This window comes from Manacus vitellinus, unplaced genomic scaffold, assembly GCF_001715985.3.
Source record: "Manacus vitellinus isolate BGI_N305 unplaced genomic scaffold, ASM171598v3 scaffold_10_pilon, whole genome shotgun sequence".
In the NCBI taxonomy this organism is placed as follows: domain Eukaryota; kingdom Metazoa; phylum Chordata; class Aves; order Passeriformes; family Pipridae; genus Manacus; species Manacus vitellinus.
Window position 1 is genome coordinate 9679519 of NW_021938838.1, and position 13756 is coordinate 9693274.

The 13756-nt window shown below is 35.9% G+C and overlaps 1 protein-coding gene across 1 annotated transcript in view; it reads right to left on the reverse strand.

The window, feature by feature from the left end:
* Nucleotides 1-884: 884 nt before the first annotated feature.
* ITFG1 (integrin alpha FG-GAP repeat containing 1) overlaps nt 885-13756 on the reverse strand; it is a 68953-nt gene continuing 56081 nt past the window's right edge. The window contains exons 14-17 of the mRNA XM_018084738.1: nt 7473-7597; nt 6557-6639; nt 4800-4917; nt 885-1451 (exon numbers count right to left, since the gene is read on the reverse strand). Of these exons, the coding sequence (XP_017940227.1) occupies nt 1392-1451; nt 4800-4917; nt 6557-6639; nt 7473-7597 (386 nt within the window). The 3' untranslated portion in view covers nt 885-1391. The remainder of the gene's footprint in view (nt 1452-4799; nt 4918-6556; nt 6640-7472; nt 7598-13756) is intronic.

Below are 13756 nucleotides of genomic sequence, written 5' to 3' on the forward strand. Positions count from 1 at the left end.
GAAAATATATTGAATTGTGTGTCTTTTTAATAATGAAATCTGTTCTTTCTTTTGCTGGTGGGAGGCAATTCTATCAATGTGGTTTAAAAAGTCCAATAGCATTAAGTATTTCTCTAAAAAAAAATCATACCCTTTCATGCCACTTTGAGAAATATTAAAGGTGTACATGAAGTAAATATTCTGTCCTGAATAATACCAGTCATGTGATATGAAAGTCTCCTGTGTTGGCATCTGAGCAGTACATATTGGAAATGTCTAGTAAAACTGAGGAGACTGTAAACTCATGTAAAATAGAAGTATGATTATTCTTAAGAGACTCTTTGAGGATCCCAAGTACACTGGGCAAGTGTAACCTCATCATCATTTTAAATACTTAAAATTAAGCTACTCATCTTATGTAATTATTATGAAATTTGGGCATAGTAGTGTCCATAGATAATGGGCTTGCTTATTCTGAGTTCCTACTACAATCTTATTTTATCTTTGTATATCTCATCACTTAGCAATAAATTTTAGGGCATCAATCCTCATTCTCTTTCTACTCAAAAATGTTTCAAGTTGTTGAAAAACAAAACCAAACAAATAATCCCATATCTTTCTCATATATATATATATATATAAAAGTTACTTTCATAATGACTTTGGACCGTTCTAAAATAAATATGGTTATACTTTAATTATAAAAGCAGTTTATGTAATCCTGATAAATTTTTATGATTTTAATTTTTTAATGTGTTGTCTCCTCTCCAGAACTAGCACACATAAATACTGCATCTATCCCATGATGAATGAACTAGCATTACATTGCAGGTTTCTTTTGGTTCTCTAATTCCTAAGTTCTTTAACTATTGCACAGATAGATTTAAACAAAGAAAAATACAGAATACTTTAGATTAAGCACCATTTAATACAGTCAAAAGAATTAACAATTAAGTCATCTGAGAAATTGCTCAAGTTTAATTTTCAGAAATCAGGTTATTTTGCAGGAATGAATAAATGCATTATACAACATGACAAGACCAATTCAAGTGGTACAAGGTATTCTGCTTGCTGAAATGGCAACACTTGGTTTACACAGCTTTCTTTCTATCAAATATTACTAAAGAATTGGTACATAAACAATGGTTCATGCAACTTGATCCCTTTACTAAGAAAAAGAAATGTACAGTTTTGTTAAATATAGGCCAAATGCTATTATATACAGGCTGTTAACTGAAAGGCCTTGTGAGACATTCAGGTCTAATTTTAATACTTTCCAAATAAATACCAAATAATGCAACATTTACAAATAACACACCAACAGTATTTTCATGGTAATAATTTTAAAAACCAGAATTCAGTATTTCAATTAAGCAAATGAGTAGCAGCTCCTTCATAAATATTAAGGCATGTCACATAGCATCAAAATGGAACCGATGAGCCTCCTGTCGCTTCTCTCTGTCATCTGCTTTCTGAAAAATATTAATAAAAAAAACACTTTGTGGAATCTAGAGCAATACTCTTACAGAAATGAGTTGTCAAATGTCAGAGAATGCTTGATTTTTTCCAAGTTGCTCATTTGACAAAAGGCAAAAAAGCTTAGTAAAACCCCCAATAATTAACTTTTAAATGATGTCAGCTTGAAATAGCAATAATCTATGCAAAATTGACTTCTGCTGTTAATGCTCTGCTGTTGTAGTATTTATGACCTGTTATTTTCTGTTATTTCTAATAATGCTTTTTTAAAAGGAATAAGGCAAACCTCAAAACTGTTTCCTAGTATGCATTTACTTTGCATTATAAATATGAGATGAAACTATTCTGGATTAACTGTAAATGTCATTTACGTTACTCTTCAGAAGAATCTCATTTAAAAAACCATTCTGTTAAATACAGATTTAGACCAGGTTGGCAGTTCAACCAACAATTAACAGCACCAGGTAGGCTAAAAATGTTCCGTGTTTTTTGTTTGTATTATGAAAATGTGAAGTAGGGTGCATTTCCCACACACATTGACCTACTGAAAGAGTAGTTTAGATGGTGCTTGGAAAAAATAAGTATATTTAAATTGTACCTATAATCCATGTAATGTGTAAAAACGTCCTCTCCTCCCACAAGTCTCCTCTAGTGTGCTAAAGAAGTAACAGAGGATGAAAGCACTTCTCTAAGGATTTGTGAACACACGGTGTGAACTTCTCTAGAAAATAGTGTTTTTGTCATGACAGACACTATGTGTAAATCCCAGCATGAGAGAATTTAGCAAAACAGATTGAAATGCTTTTTAGCTGCTTAGTCCCATCTTTTTTTGATGAGTAAAACAAAGAAAAGCCTCTCCAGTGTGCTGTTGTGTGGGCACTCAGATTTGTATCTCAGTTGATAAATATACACCACAATTGTAGAAATTGGTGCACGTCTCCTGCCATGGAAGTTTGTCATCTGCTTTGGTTCAAGGCCAAATACTTCCTCATTACACAATGTTTATGTGTGATAGCAACTCCATTGGATTAACTATGGATTTTAGTAGCAGCACCAGAGCTGTCAGCGAGGTTTAAGATGTATCAGTCTGGCTTTTTTTTGGCAGGGATTTTATCAATGTTAATAGAAGTTTGAATGTCAAAAAAGGGGTGGGAAGGAGGGAGTGGCACACTCTTTCCTCCATTGAAATACTTGTCACATTCCACAGAATTTCACAGTCCCACTTAGAAAACATTTTTCACTCCATTTCTTGTATGCTTCCTGAAAAAATTATTGCTTCAAATTTGACAGTAACTGATACTCTGATGAATCTATCAAAAACCCTCTCTGGCAGCATTACCATCACTGTGCAGTGCTCACATGACCAGCCTCAAGACCCCAAAGCACATTATAAAGAATGGAAATACAGGAAGATGGAGGTCCTTAGCGAACGGAACAGACTGTATTTGTGGTAACATGAATAATGGTCTCAATTCTTCCTCAATTACTCTTTCATTTGATGTATCAAAACTAAAAACTAGTAACTGAGATTTCAAACCTCTTTTTTTCCTTTTAAATGGATCCAAAATTTCTAAGGCATGACAGCAACACCTACCCTAAACCCTACAGTTATTTCAGTACTATAATACTTGGCTGGCAGATGAGTGTGTGAGAACTATTGAAGACAAAGGGCTCCTATTACTACCAATCTGCAGGAGTCAAAGTACAGGGTTTATTTTAGCTGCTGAATAAAACACTGCAGCTCACAGACACACATCCTCGGGGGGATAGAAAAGATTCTAAGTGCCAGTACATATCCCCTTCCTTTCTTTGCTACAGGTACTCCAGAGATCTCCATGGGAAAATGGCATTTAGCCGGGATGGTACTTTTATGAGAGGATTACTAAGAGATAGTAAGCTAAGAACAAGCTTAGAAACAAGGAACTTTGGAGTTTAACTTTAACAATGTCAGTGATGCACAATACAGCCCTAGTGAACACTCTTATGTATTCAGTATCTCAACCGTTTCTTCTAAAAAGTGGGAAGGTAAAAATCAATAGGAAAAGTATAGGAATTAACACATGTTTATACAGTGGTCTGAAAATACATACAATTTATCCAAATATTGACCCTATTTTGAGCAAGACTGCAGAGTTGGAAATGAGTTTATAATATAACCAATACACATACATGTCATGGGGCTTAAAATTGCTCCAAAAGTACTCTGGGCTGAGTCCTTCTTTACATTGCAATGCTTGAATTACTGGATGAAAAATTGTTTTAAATGGTGCCATTAAATCTCCATTTCTCCAGATGGAATTATACATAGTCAACCCTTCCCCAACTCAAAGTCCAAGTACCTTTTCTGCTACTCCTGTTGCTTAAGATATGCTGGAGACAGAATTAAACCCAGCCAGTGCCCAGCCCAACTCCCAGTTCACAGTGCTTTCTTGGTACAGTAGGATAGGCTAATGACAGTCATCATAAATTTCATATTTCTTTGCTTTGTGTGTTTCATTCCCAACTTTATTATTATTTGGAGACTGTACTTAAAGTTTTGAAGAGTGAAGATTGACGGACAAATACCATTTAAATATGAAGCATGCGCAAAGCCTGCCTGAATGTTTAACAAGGTCATTTTATTTCCACAAGCACAAAATAACAAACAGTTCTACCATGTCAAAATGGGCAGTAATTTTATTTGACAGCTAAGATTATGGTTTGGGTATGTAGTAGCATTTATTGGCAATCCTGCCAGTTGGATATGATTGTGAACTGAGCATAGCTGAGAAAAATGGGAAAGCATTTCTTTTGTGACATGAAAGGCCTCTTTCAAAATGCTTCTTCAAATCAATGGATTTCTATACACTGCATGTATAATTCAGACCCACAGAGCAAAGAACCAACATGCACATGATTGACTCCCTATGCATTCCTGAATGCTAATGTCAGTGCAATCAGCAGATACAGATACAGAAAAAAAGACATTTTCCTTATTTTTAGATTAACAGCAGAACTCAAGATAAGTAAACTGAGTTTATGTTCCATTTTCCAAAACAGTTCTCCTTAAAACTTCAAAATGGAAAGCTTAGATATGAAACAAAGACATCTCATTTAAGTTGGCAAAAGCTTGCCCATGTTGCTCTTCATTTCCCTTTTTAAGTGATTTAGAGCTTAAATAAAAAAAAAGTCAATTTTTAAATTTGCAGTGAATATTAAATTAATAAACACCTTTTGGGAATGAATTCAATCTGTGTCAGAAATTATACTGTAGAAAAATAGTCAAAGAATCTCCAATGTACAGGGCTGTAAAATATTAGGAAGTATTAAATAATATAGAAAATATTCTAGTTAATTAAGCTTACCTTTTCTTGCCAGTGTAATATGCCAATTATTGCCAGGATGAAAACGCAGACACCAATTAAGGCTATAGCTGTGAGCAGTACAATGTTACTTGGGGTCAAATACAGCTTGGCACTCCAGCTACACAAAAAGCAAAAAACCCAAGGAAACATTAATACCCTTCATTAAGAAGCAGAAAACAGATTTAACTTACAAAGATGAAAAGAACTTGTTGGGGTAAGACAGGTGACAACTTGGTCTACAGAAACGAGCAACTCTGCTTATAGAGACTGAAGCTTAATGATGTTTACTTGGAAATATATGGCTTAATATAATTATTTTCAAGTAGTACCATGTCTAAATGCAGTTTCTGTTTAACTTTTCCCGAATGCCATGGATATCCTCAGGGAATGAGTTTTTTCTCATTAAGAGATTTATCTCCCGCCCCTGCCTGGGACAAAGTAAAATGCATAAGAAAAACTTCCACAAAAATGCCTGGGGCTTGGGAACATGGAGAAGCAGGGGGAAATCAGCCAGTAAGATGCTTCCTCCACATGACAAGCTGCTCTTGGACAGGCTCATGGGGCCAGTTCTCTCAGTCTGACGTTTACCCAGGGACAACTGCAGTTCTAGGCAATATAACCAGTGGATTATGGCAGCAGAATGCTGGAGAGCAATGAAATCAAATATTGTAAGGGCTTCTGGAAGACATCCCTCAAACAGTGTGGGGCCCTGAGGCCCAGTGAACACCCTTTTTGTACTACAGCTTCCTGTCAAGGGACAGCTGTCAGCAGCAGGCTCTGTGTTAAGGCAGCACTGAGGCCTCTCAGGAAATAACATACCTATGTTAAAAAAAAATTAAGAAGTTTTTATTATGAAATCTGTTTTCTTCTGGGGATTCTATCCTCTGCTATTCTCCAGTGTCCATAAACTCCCTTTATAGGAAAGTTTAAGGATGTTTAAGGATGTTTAAGGATGACAGAAGTTTTTTTGTACAACTCATACCTTAAAATACCTCCAGACTATAACTAAATTTTCATCTGGCAGATGTTATTTCTGTGGTTGTTAATTAGCAACTCAAGCAGCACATCACTTCTTAACTGTTATTTGTCCTATAGTAAAATTAACTGCTGAAACTGATGTCAGAATCATTTCTGCATGATAAATACAACTGACCTCACTGGCAGATCAAGCGGCAAAAAGCAGCTGGAATATCTGGCTAATGTTTTCTCTAATAGCAGGGAGAGAATCACGCTCTCTTTCTGGGATAAACATTTCATTTGCAAAGTGAATTCTGTGTTCAAGCTCTCTTGTAACCAAGCCATTCACCTTTACCTGAAGAAGAACATTCACACCTGCAGCAACAGCTACTGCATTCAAAGGGCTGAACCAAAGCTCTTCTATGGAACCACACAGAACTTGCATATTTGGTGCAACAAAAATGCTTAATTCAACCATTACCATGCTTTTTTGTAATTTGTCAGTAAGAATGTTGGTACAGCTAGCAAATATTTACAGGTGTTGAGCTGGTAAAACATTTTGCTTGTTTGTATGAGCTGGTAATAGATTTTGTTTCCGGACACCATGTGAGAGTCTGTGTAAATACCTGAGATGGATCCTGCTCAGGGACAGAGGCAGCTGCATCTCAGAATTGGCCCCCTGCCCTTGTTCTCCAATTTTATTTTATACAAGTCACTATTTTTAAACCAACATGTAATGCCTAATTAAAACTGTGTATTAATGTAATTTTGTGAAGTGCAAATTGAAATGATGGAGTTACCTTCGAGGAACATTATGAGGATAGGGAATGACTATAAGCTGGGAGTTTGGTATGATAGCTGTCCATTCCTGTTTTCTTATGGACTGAAAGAAAAACAAAGGCTCTGTCAATTCCTAAGTAAACAACATACTTAAAAGGAAAGAAATTCTCTGTTGAAATATATAATAGGAGAAACAACCCCCCATTTTTTAAAAGAATTTTAAATATAAGAGATTAATCCCTTACTTTTGTTTAAACTTTTATTCTGAAAGCTCCAAAGTGCTTAAAAAAAAACTTCAAAAGAGTAAAAAGCAAATAACTATTTCTGACATGAAACACGGCATCTGCTTAAAAAGTACAAAGCAACAACATAATAAGGAAAGAAGAAAAGAATCAACTATATAAAGGAGGCAGGCAAAGCAATTATCCAAATCAGAATTTGGTCAATTTGAGTACCTTACTTTTAAAGTAGTACCATCAGATCTTTAAAGACTGGAAATGGTGAGAACCCCACTTTTATGTTTCATCTGAAGATTAGAGAATCACAGTAATCTCCACCTCCCATCACACTGATCATGGTTTTATCACTGAGGCAGAAAGGATTATGTGAGTTCCAGGCTGGCCAGTCCAACCCCAGAACAGCCTTACGGCAACTACAGTCCATAATAATTGGATCTAATACCCATTTGCCCTACAAACTACATACCTGTGCTAACACTTCATCCTTTGCTCTTAGCATTGGCCTCAGAGCTTACATACTCCCAAACTCCAGGCATACATTGTTCTCTGAGGCAAACTTTTCTGTATTAAAACTTCTTTGATATTCTTACTTCAAAGACTTAAAATAAAGAGTGTCCCTAGCATTATTTCCATCCAAACTCTTTTAGGAAAGGTAACACCACAAACATTAGCTTGACAATCTTAAATCTCAACTCACCTTTTCTCCTAAGGGACGAGGAATGCCAACATACAAATGGTCGAGGAAGTTGGCACTACGTCCCAAGCCCAGCACGTTGTAGGGCAACTGCAGAGAGTAATGTGCTGACTGGCTGAGCTGTCCAGCTGAAATAAAACCAGAAAAGAAGACTGAGCAGGTATTTTGGGTGAAAAAAACGCCCCAAAATCAACCGCCAAACCACCAACTTGCTAGACAAACATGTTTCACAGTCAGTAATAAAAACGTTTAACAAAATTTTACTAATCATATGATTATTTAATTCTTAAAGGTTCAATCCCGCATTTGCAAACTATTTGTGGGCACTCACTAGGAGAACAAGCTAAAATGATTATTTCTAGGAAAGACAATTCTTTTGAGCACCATTTATATGTTAAACCAAGTCTCCCTTATTTGTTACAAGTGGAGAAGAAATCAACTATCCACATTTATTTTGATATGATTAATGCCAAGTCTTTTGCCCCACTGATTTACAAGATCAGACTCGACATGTGAAAGTTCACTTTAATTCTTGTTAATCAGTGATTACTACTGAGTCACAAAATGAGCTATGTAAATTCTCATGAACAAATATTCAAATAATAAATTGATTTAATGAAAACAAGATTACAGGGGTTGCAAGTTAATAACAATTAAAGAAGAAACTGCAGGGGAAAAACCAGATTCTTGGTTTCTTGAAAAGGCAGTAAGGAAACAGACGTGTTGCAGCTACCCACAAGTTCACTGACATCCCATTTCCAAAGTATCCAGTTATTCCATTGAAATAAAAAATCTTGTAATCTTTTAATTTCTGGCAAACAGATTCAGATCCTCTGTAGATTCTTTGTTCATTCTCTAGAAAGCCTCTTAGTGAGTGATCTGGTTACACAGCAGGAATGGTATCAGCACCTCATAAACTGCAGGGAATCCAGCCCGGATTAACAGAAATGAGCTCAAGAGATACTTGACAGCCACAAGTAGGTTTACGTGACCAAAAGGAAGTGTTTTTCGCAGGATGTGATGTAGTCAGTATTTCTAGAGCATCAGATTTTTCTCTGCTTTGACCACTGATAGATTCTGCCTGGAACTGGAAATTATAAATATGTGACAAAACACAACCGAATGTAAATTAAAGAACAGGAATTCACATTTTGTAATGAATTTACAGCTAACTCCTTTCTGCCTCTCCACACTCTCATCCAAGGCTTGATTCTGGAAGTTGGCACTTTGCTGTAGTATTGGAGGATGATAATTTTGGATTCCTCTTCAGTACAATGATTACTTCATGCTCTCTCTTTCTGAACCCCCCTGCCCTTCACCAGCTCTTGAGGAAGCCACTTGCCATTTGCTGTCAGACATGTTTTGAAAGAGGCTTGTTTAATCATGAGGTAAATATTCTGTATTATTGTAGCCTTAGAGCTATGATTACTTTACTTTAAAAAGGAAGATAAATGTCAAATAAATACAGAGCTCCAGATGATATCTGAAAAATCAGTTACCTCTTTATTAAGCTAAAATGCTATTAGCAAAAAAAACCAGTAACAGTCTTCCTAAAGATTATACATATTTTAGATTTACTTTTCCCCCGTGTCAACCATGTAATGAGCAAGCAGATGAGAAATATTTAAATTGGATTTGTACTTTCAGTGCTCCGTTATGAGGGCAAGGTGTACTGTGCACATTGTTAAATTTCTCCATTATGGAAGATGTGACACTGATGAGCAGCTTTCTCTTTAAGAACAGGGATTTTTCCAGGAAGTTAACAGGGTAGGATCTGAGTCCTGAGACTGCCCTTGCTTTGTCACTGCCTTCTCTGACATGATCTTGGCTAAAATGCTCAATCTCTAGGTGTCATTTTCCAAATCTAAAATGTGAATAATTCCCCAATCGGAGGAAACGTAATATCTGAAAGCTCTGATTACCAACATAAAAGTAACAAGGAATGAAGGTGGGTTTATTAAATTTGACTTAGTTATAAAAACAAATCATGTATGTGTCACTTGATGAGGCTGTAATAAAGAATTTTAAAATTTGGTTCACTAATACTGAAGGATTTCCCCCAAAATAACAAAGTACTGCTGTAACATGTAACACTGAAAAGCTTTCAGAGTTACTTCTGAGCGAAATATTTAGGATCATGAAAAGACTGCAACTAAGATCTTGCTTTTTTCTTCCATCATACAAATGAAATGAATGTCAACTAAATTAAAGGAAATAAAAGAAAATGTCATATACTGTGTGCAGTCAGCCTTAAAGAGGTTAGAGAGTCAGATACTGCAGCTGCAATTCTTAAAGCGCTGAATAATTTCATGGCTACTAACGCTGGTTCTTATGCCTACTAAGATAAGGATAATGAAATCTTATGCTTCAGGATGTAAATAGATCATTTGCAAAGGTCAGAAAGGAATGTTTTCTTCTACATAGCAGGCAGAAAATGTGCACATATCTATTTTTTTATTTGCCTTTAAAGTGGAAGGTATTAACCAAGCAGGATGATAGCATATAGAAGGTTCTAGTTTACATTGAAGCTGACTAAGCACAGGAGGTCTTTGAGACTATATCTTGCTTTACTCCCTCTATATCTATCATAAATTCTGTTTGATGCTTACTGAAATTTTCCACTTAGAATTGCAACCAAGTAATTAAGAATGACAACTACTCATCTGAGAAACATAAAAGCCCTGAATCAACATGAAAAATAAAACGAGAAATTACAGAGAGTAGTGTCAATAGTTTATTTTCATATCTGAAGTTCTCAGTCACTGGTAATTAATTTACTTGTGAAAATATTTCAGATTTAATTTAAATAGCAATTTGTAAAACTATTGTGAACAGCTTGTTCTGAGGTAATTTGAAAATACTGTTGCATCTTCAAGGAGGAGGGTGGGATTTATTTCTTACACTAGAATTGTTCTTTAGGCTTTTGGAGGTCTGTGCAGGTAGATGGAGGAAGTGGTTGTTACTTCACAGTTTGTTTGGCTTCATCAGAAGATTTGTTACTATAAACAAAAATTGAAACTCCTCCTCCTGACAACATTTTTCTTTTTGACACTACTTTTAAGACTATTCAACACTATGTCTTTTGCCCCATGCTTCTTGTTTCAAATCTGTTATTTTGAAGCATCCAGCTATCATGGGCTTTGGTGTCAGTGGATGTTTGTATTTTTGTTTCAAATCATAAATCACTAAGTTTGTTGCTTCAAAAAACCTCAACATTTTTGGACACGGTTTTCAGTGGTTTCAGCCTGTCACAGATCAAATTTGTAAGAAATAGCTAATCTCAGGAGATTTTGCAGAGTTTTATATTCAGAAACCATCCTGGACACCTCTGAATCAATCTCCTTACTTTTGAAGTCTGGCATATAAAATTGGAAGCAATATGTGTCATTAACCTTTCCAAAGTCTTGTCTGAAAAACAGTGATGTGTCGTCTGTGACACCCACAGTCCTTGTTCTTTTACACCTGAATTAAGTCATTTTCCTTCTGTTCCCATTATCCTGAGGTAAACTTGCTGAAAGCTCAAGGGTACCTGCTCTCCCCTGAGCTGAACTGTAACGTCCTCAGCAGCTTATTTCAGGCAGCAGAAGCGCTTAAATGACGAATTTCACTTTCTGAAGGGGAGGTGATTGTGTTTACATGTAGAAGCAATGCCTTGTTTAAACAGCACTGATAAGATGGATTTATGAACAGCCTACCTGAACCTACAGAAATAGATGCACAATACTGATAGTGTTCAATCAGTTTAAATAAGCTTATTTTGTGAAATTAAATAGAGCAGAACGTACAAGATCACTACACAGAACTGAAAGACTAATGGAAAATGATTTCAAGCTTGTGGTTCCTGAAGCACCATTATTATAATTTTTTAATTATTATTTTCTTGACAAAATATCATTTGCATTTAAGTAGTCAATTAAAGTCATTCAGATTAATTCAAAATACAGTAATATTTAGGCTTTCAAAAGTTCCCCAAAATTCAATATACTAGGGCTGAAAAGCTAAATGTATTTTCATAAATAAAAATGTTATGTCATTATTTCTTCCAGTTGCTACATTGTCCTCTAATTTGCAAAATGATGTATTTACTAGAAGCCTTACATCCACCAGAATAGTAACTGAAGGTATTTGTGAAATGTGAATCAACTTGTCAAAAAACCTGAAAATCTAATGGAGTTAGAAAATGTAACAAGGAATTTCTTAGTTTTAGATATACATTATTTTTACATTTTGACAATGTAGGCATCTTTTCTGGTAAAAAACCCAGTATCTGAGTTGTAGCCCTTAGTGTCAGACTTCCGTACCATCACCTACCTTAATACTGAGGTCAACACAGCAATGACTGCTTTGACATAGATTAGATAAACATATACATCCTAGAAAAAGTAAAAATTATTCCAAAAAAATGCCATGCAGAAGTTGCCTGGATTGCTGCATGGTTGGGAACAACATGCACTCAACAGCTGGAATGAGACAAAGTCAGTTCAAGGTTTAAGTACCATTTCCCAGTGAATGTGTGTCACTTCAGCTGCACAGTTGAAACACTACAGTGATATTTAATTTACAGTCATTCCTGGTATTGTGCTATGTTGCACAAAGTCTTTTCCCATCTTTTGAAGCTGGCAGTACTTTATTTTACTTGAAAATATGCCAAAACAACTTACAGCAAGAGAAAGGGAAATATAACTGATAGCAATTACAGACCCACGGAATATGCTTAAGAATTTACAAAGCAGCTTTCAGAAAAAAACCCAAAAACAGCAAACAAAAGCCCAGCAACTTCAAACTTGAAAGCTTTTTAGAAAGTTGGAGAATTTGATTTCCTTGGCTTTAGTTGACAGCTTTACTTCAGTTCCCTTATTACTGCCTTTGGAGTTGTAGGTCACTGGCTGGAAAAAAAAATAGTGGAGAAAGAGCTCTTCTTCTGCTTAAAATTATGCAATGGTAACCTCAGATTTCTGGGGCTGAGGGTGTTTCCCTGTTCTCCTCAGCTGGTTGCCTCTTTTCCTTAGTCCACCCAATAGGAAATTCCAGATTAATGCAGTACACAACTTCACCTCTCAACCTTTTCTGCAATACCTTATTCTGGAGTCCTAAAAACAATATGGGAAAGGGAATTCAAAGTGCACACTTGTGACTTTGACACCAATGACTTGCAGTGCTGCCAACACTCTTCTGCAAACCCAAACTCCAAACCTGATTCCTTTATATGAGAATATATATTTTCAAGAAAGATAACTCGGCACCATAAAATTGTAGAAGTAACACTAGTTAAGTCTTTAAAAACCCTCAAATGATAAAATGATCATATTGCTGATATTCCAACCACTTGCATGGGGGAGAGCTGTGTCATTTGTAATGCCTAAATATCTGAGATGAAGTAATATTGCATGCAACAAGTTCAAATAGTTTTCTAAACAAAAGAGTTATATAGAAAAACATACTAGCAGGGTATTCCCACCTACGGCAACCAGAAAATCCCTCTTAATAGAATCCCACTATTCAATTATTGAATTATTCCAGCTTGTTCCATGAACACACTCTTCTTTCTTTATAGTGGAATTCTACAGAATTAACCCTGCAGTGTCAAATGGCCACTGAAAATAAGCTTACTTTGCTTTTTTTCTGGTACATCTTGCAACGTTTATGTTTAAATTCGTGACTATAAAGGCTTCTAGACATTTGTGTTCACCTCACAATTCAATTTAGTTAAACAGCAGGAGAACTCAATGCAACAACAGGGAAGAGTAAGCAGATTTCAAAAAACCAGAAGGGCACGACTTCACAGCATGTGAAAGGTCATTCTGCCATGGAAGGTTTAAAACAAAACAAAGCAAAACCAGCAAAATGAAAGAGCTGTGAAATGAGAGCTGCAAAGGCCATCAGTCCACACAGCTTCAGTCATACAGATGCTTAAACAAATCATGACTTGATCCATACGAGCCATTCAATGAAACTGCTCATATGATCACCTTATGCCCACATGTGGATATGGATCTTTGAGTAAACCTTAAACATTTATTGTTCTGTTGTTCCTGTCCAACAGGATTAGTATGTTTGGTAGACACAAGCTGCAATTATGACCTTATTTATTTCAAACTCTATCAGTGTATTTTTACTTCAGAGAGGAAATTAAGATGTCCGTAGCACCGGCTGACACACAGAAGATATTCTCCCAACAAAATCCAATGAAAGCCTGGAAATGCAGATGTAGAGCTGAAAATCCTGGCTGGCACTCATACTTAACTGTGGGATCTCCTTAACAATAACAGCTCCAAGAGAGATGGGGA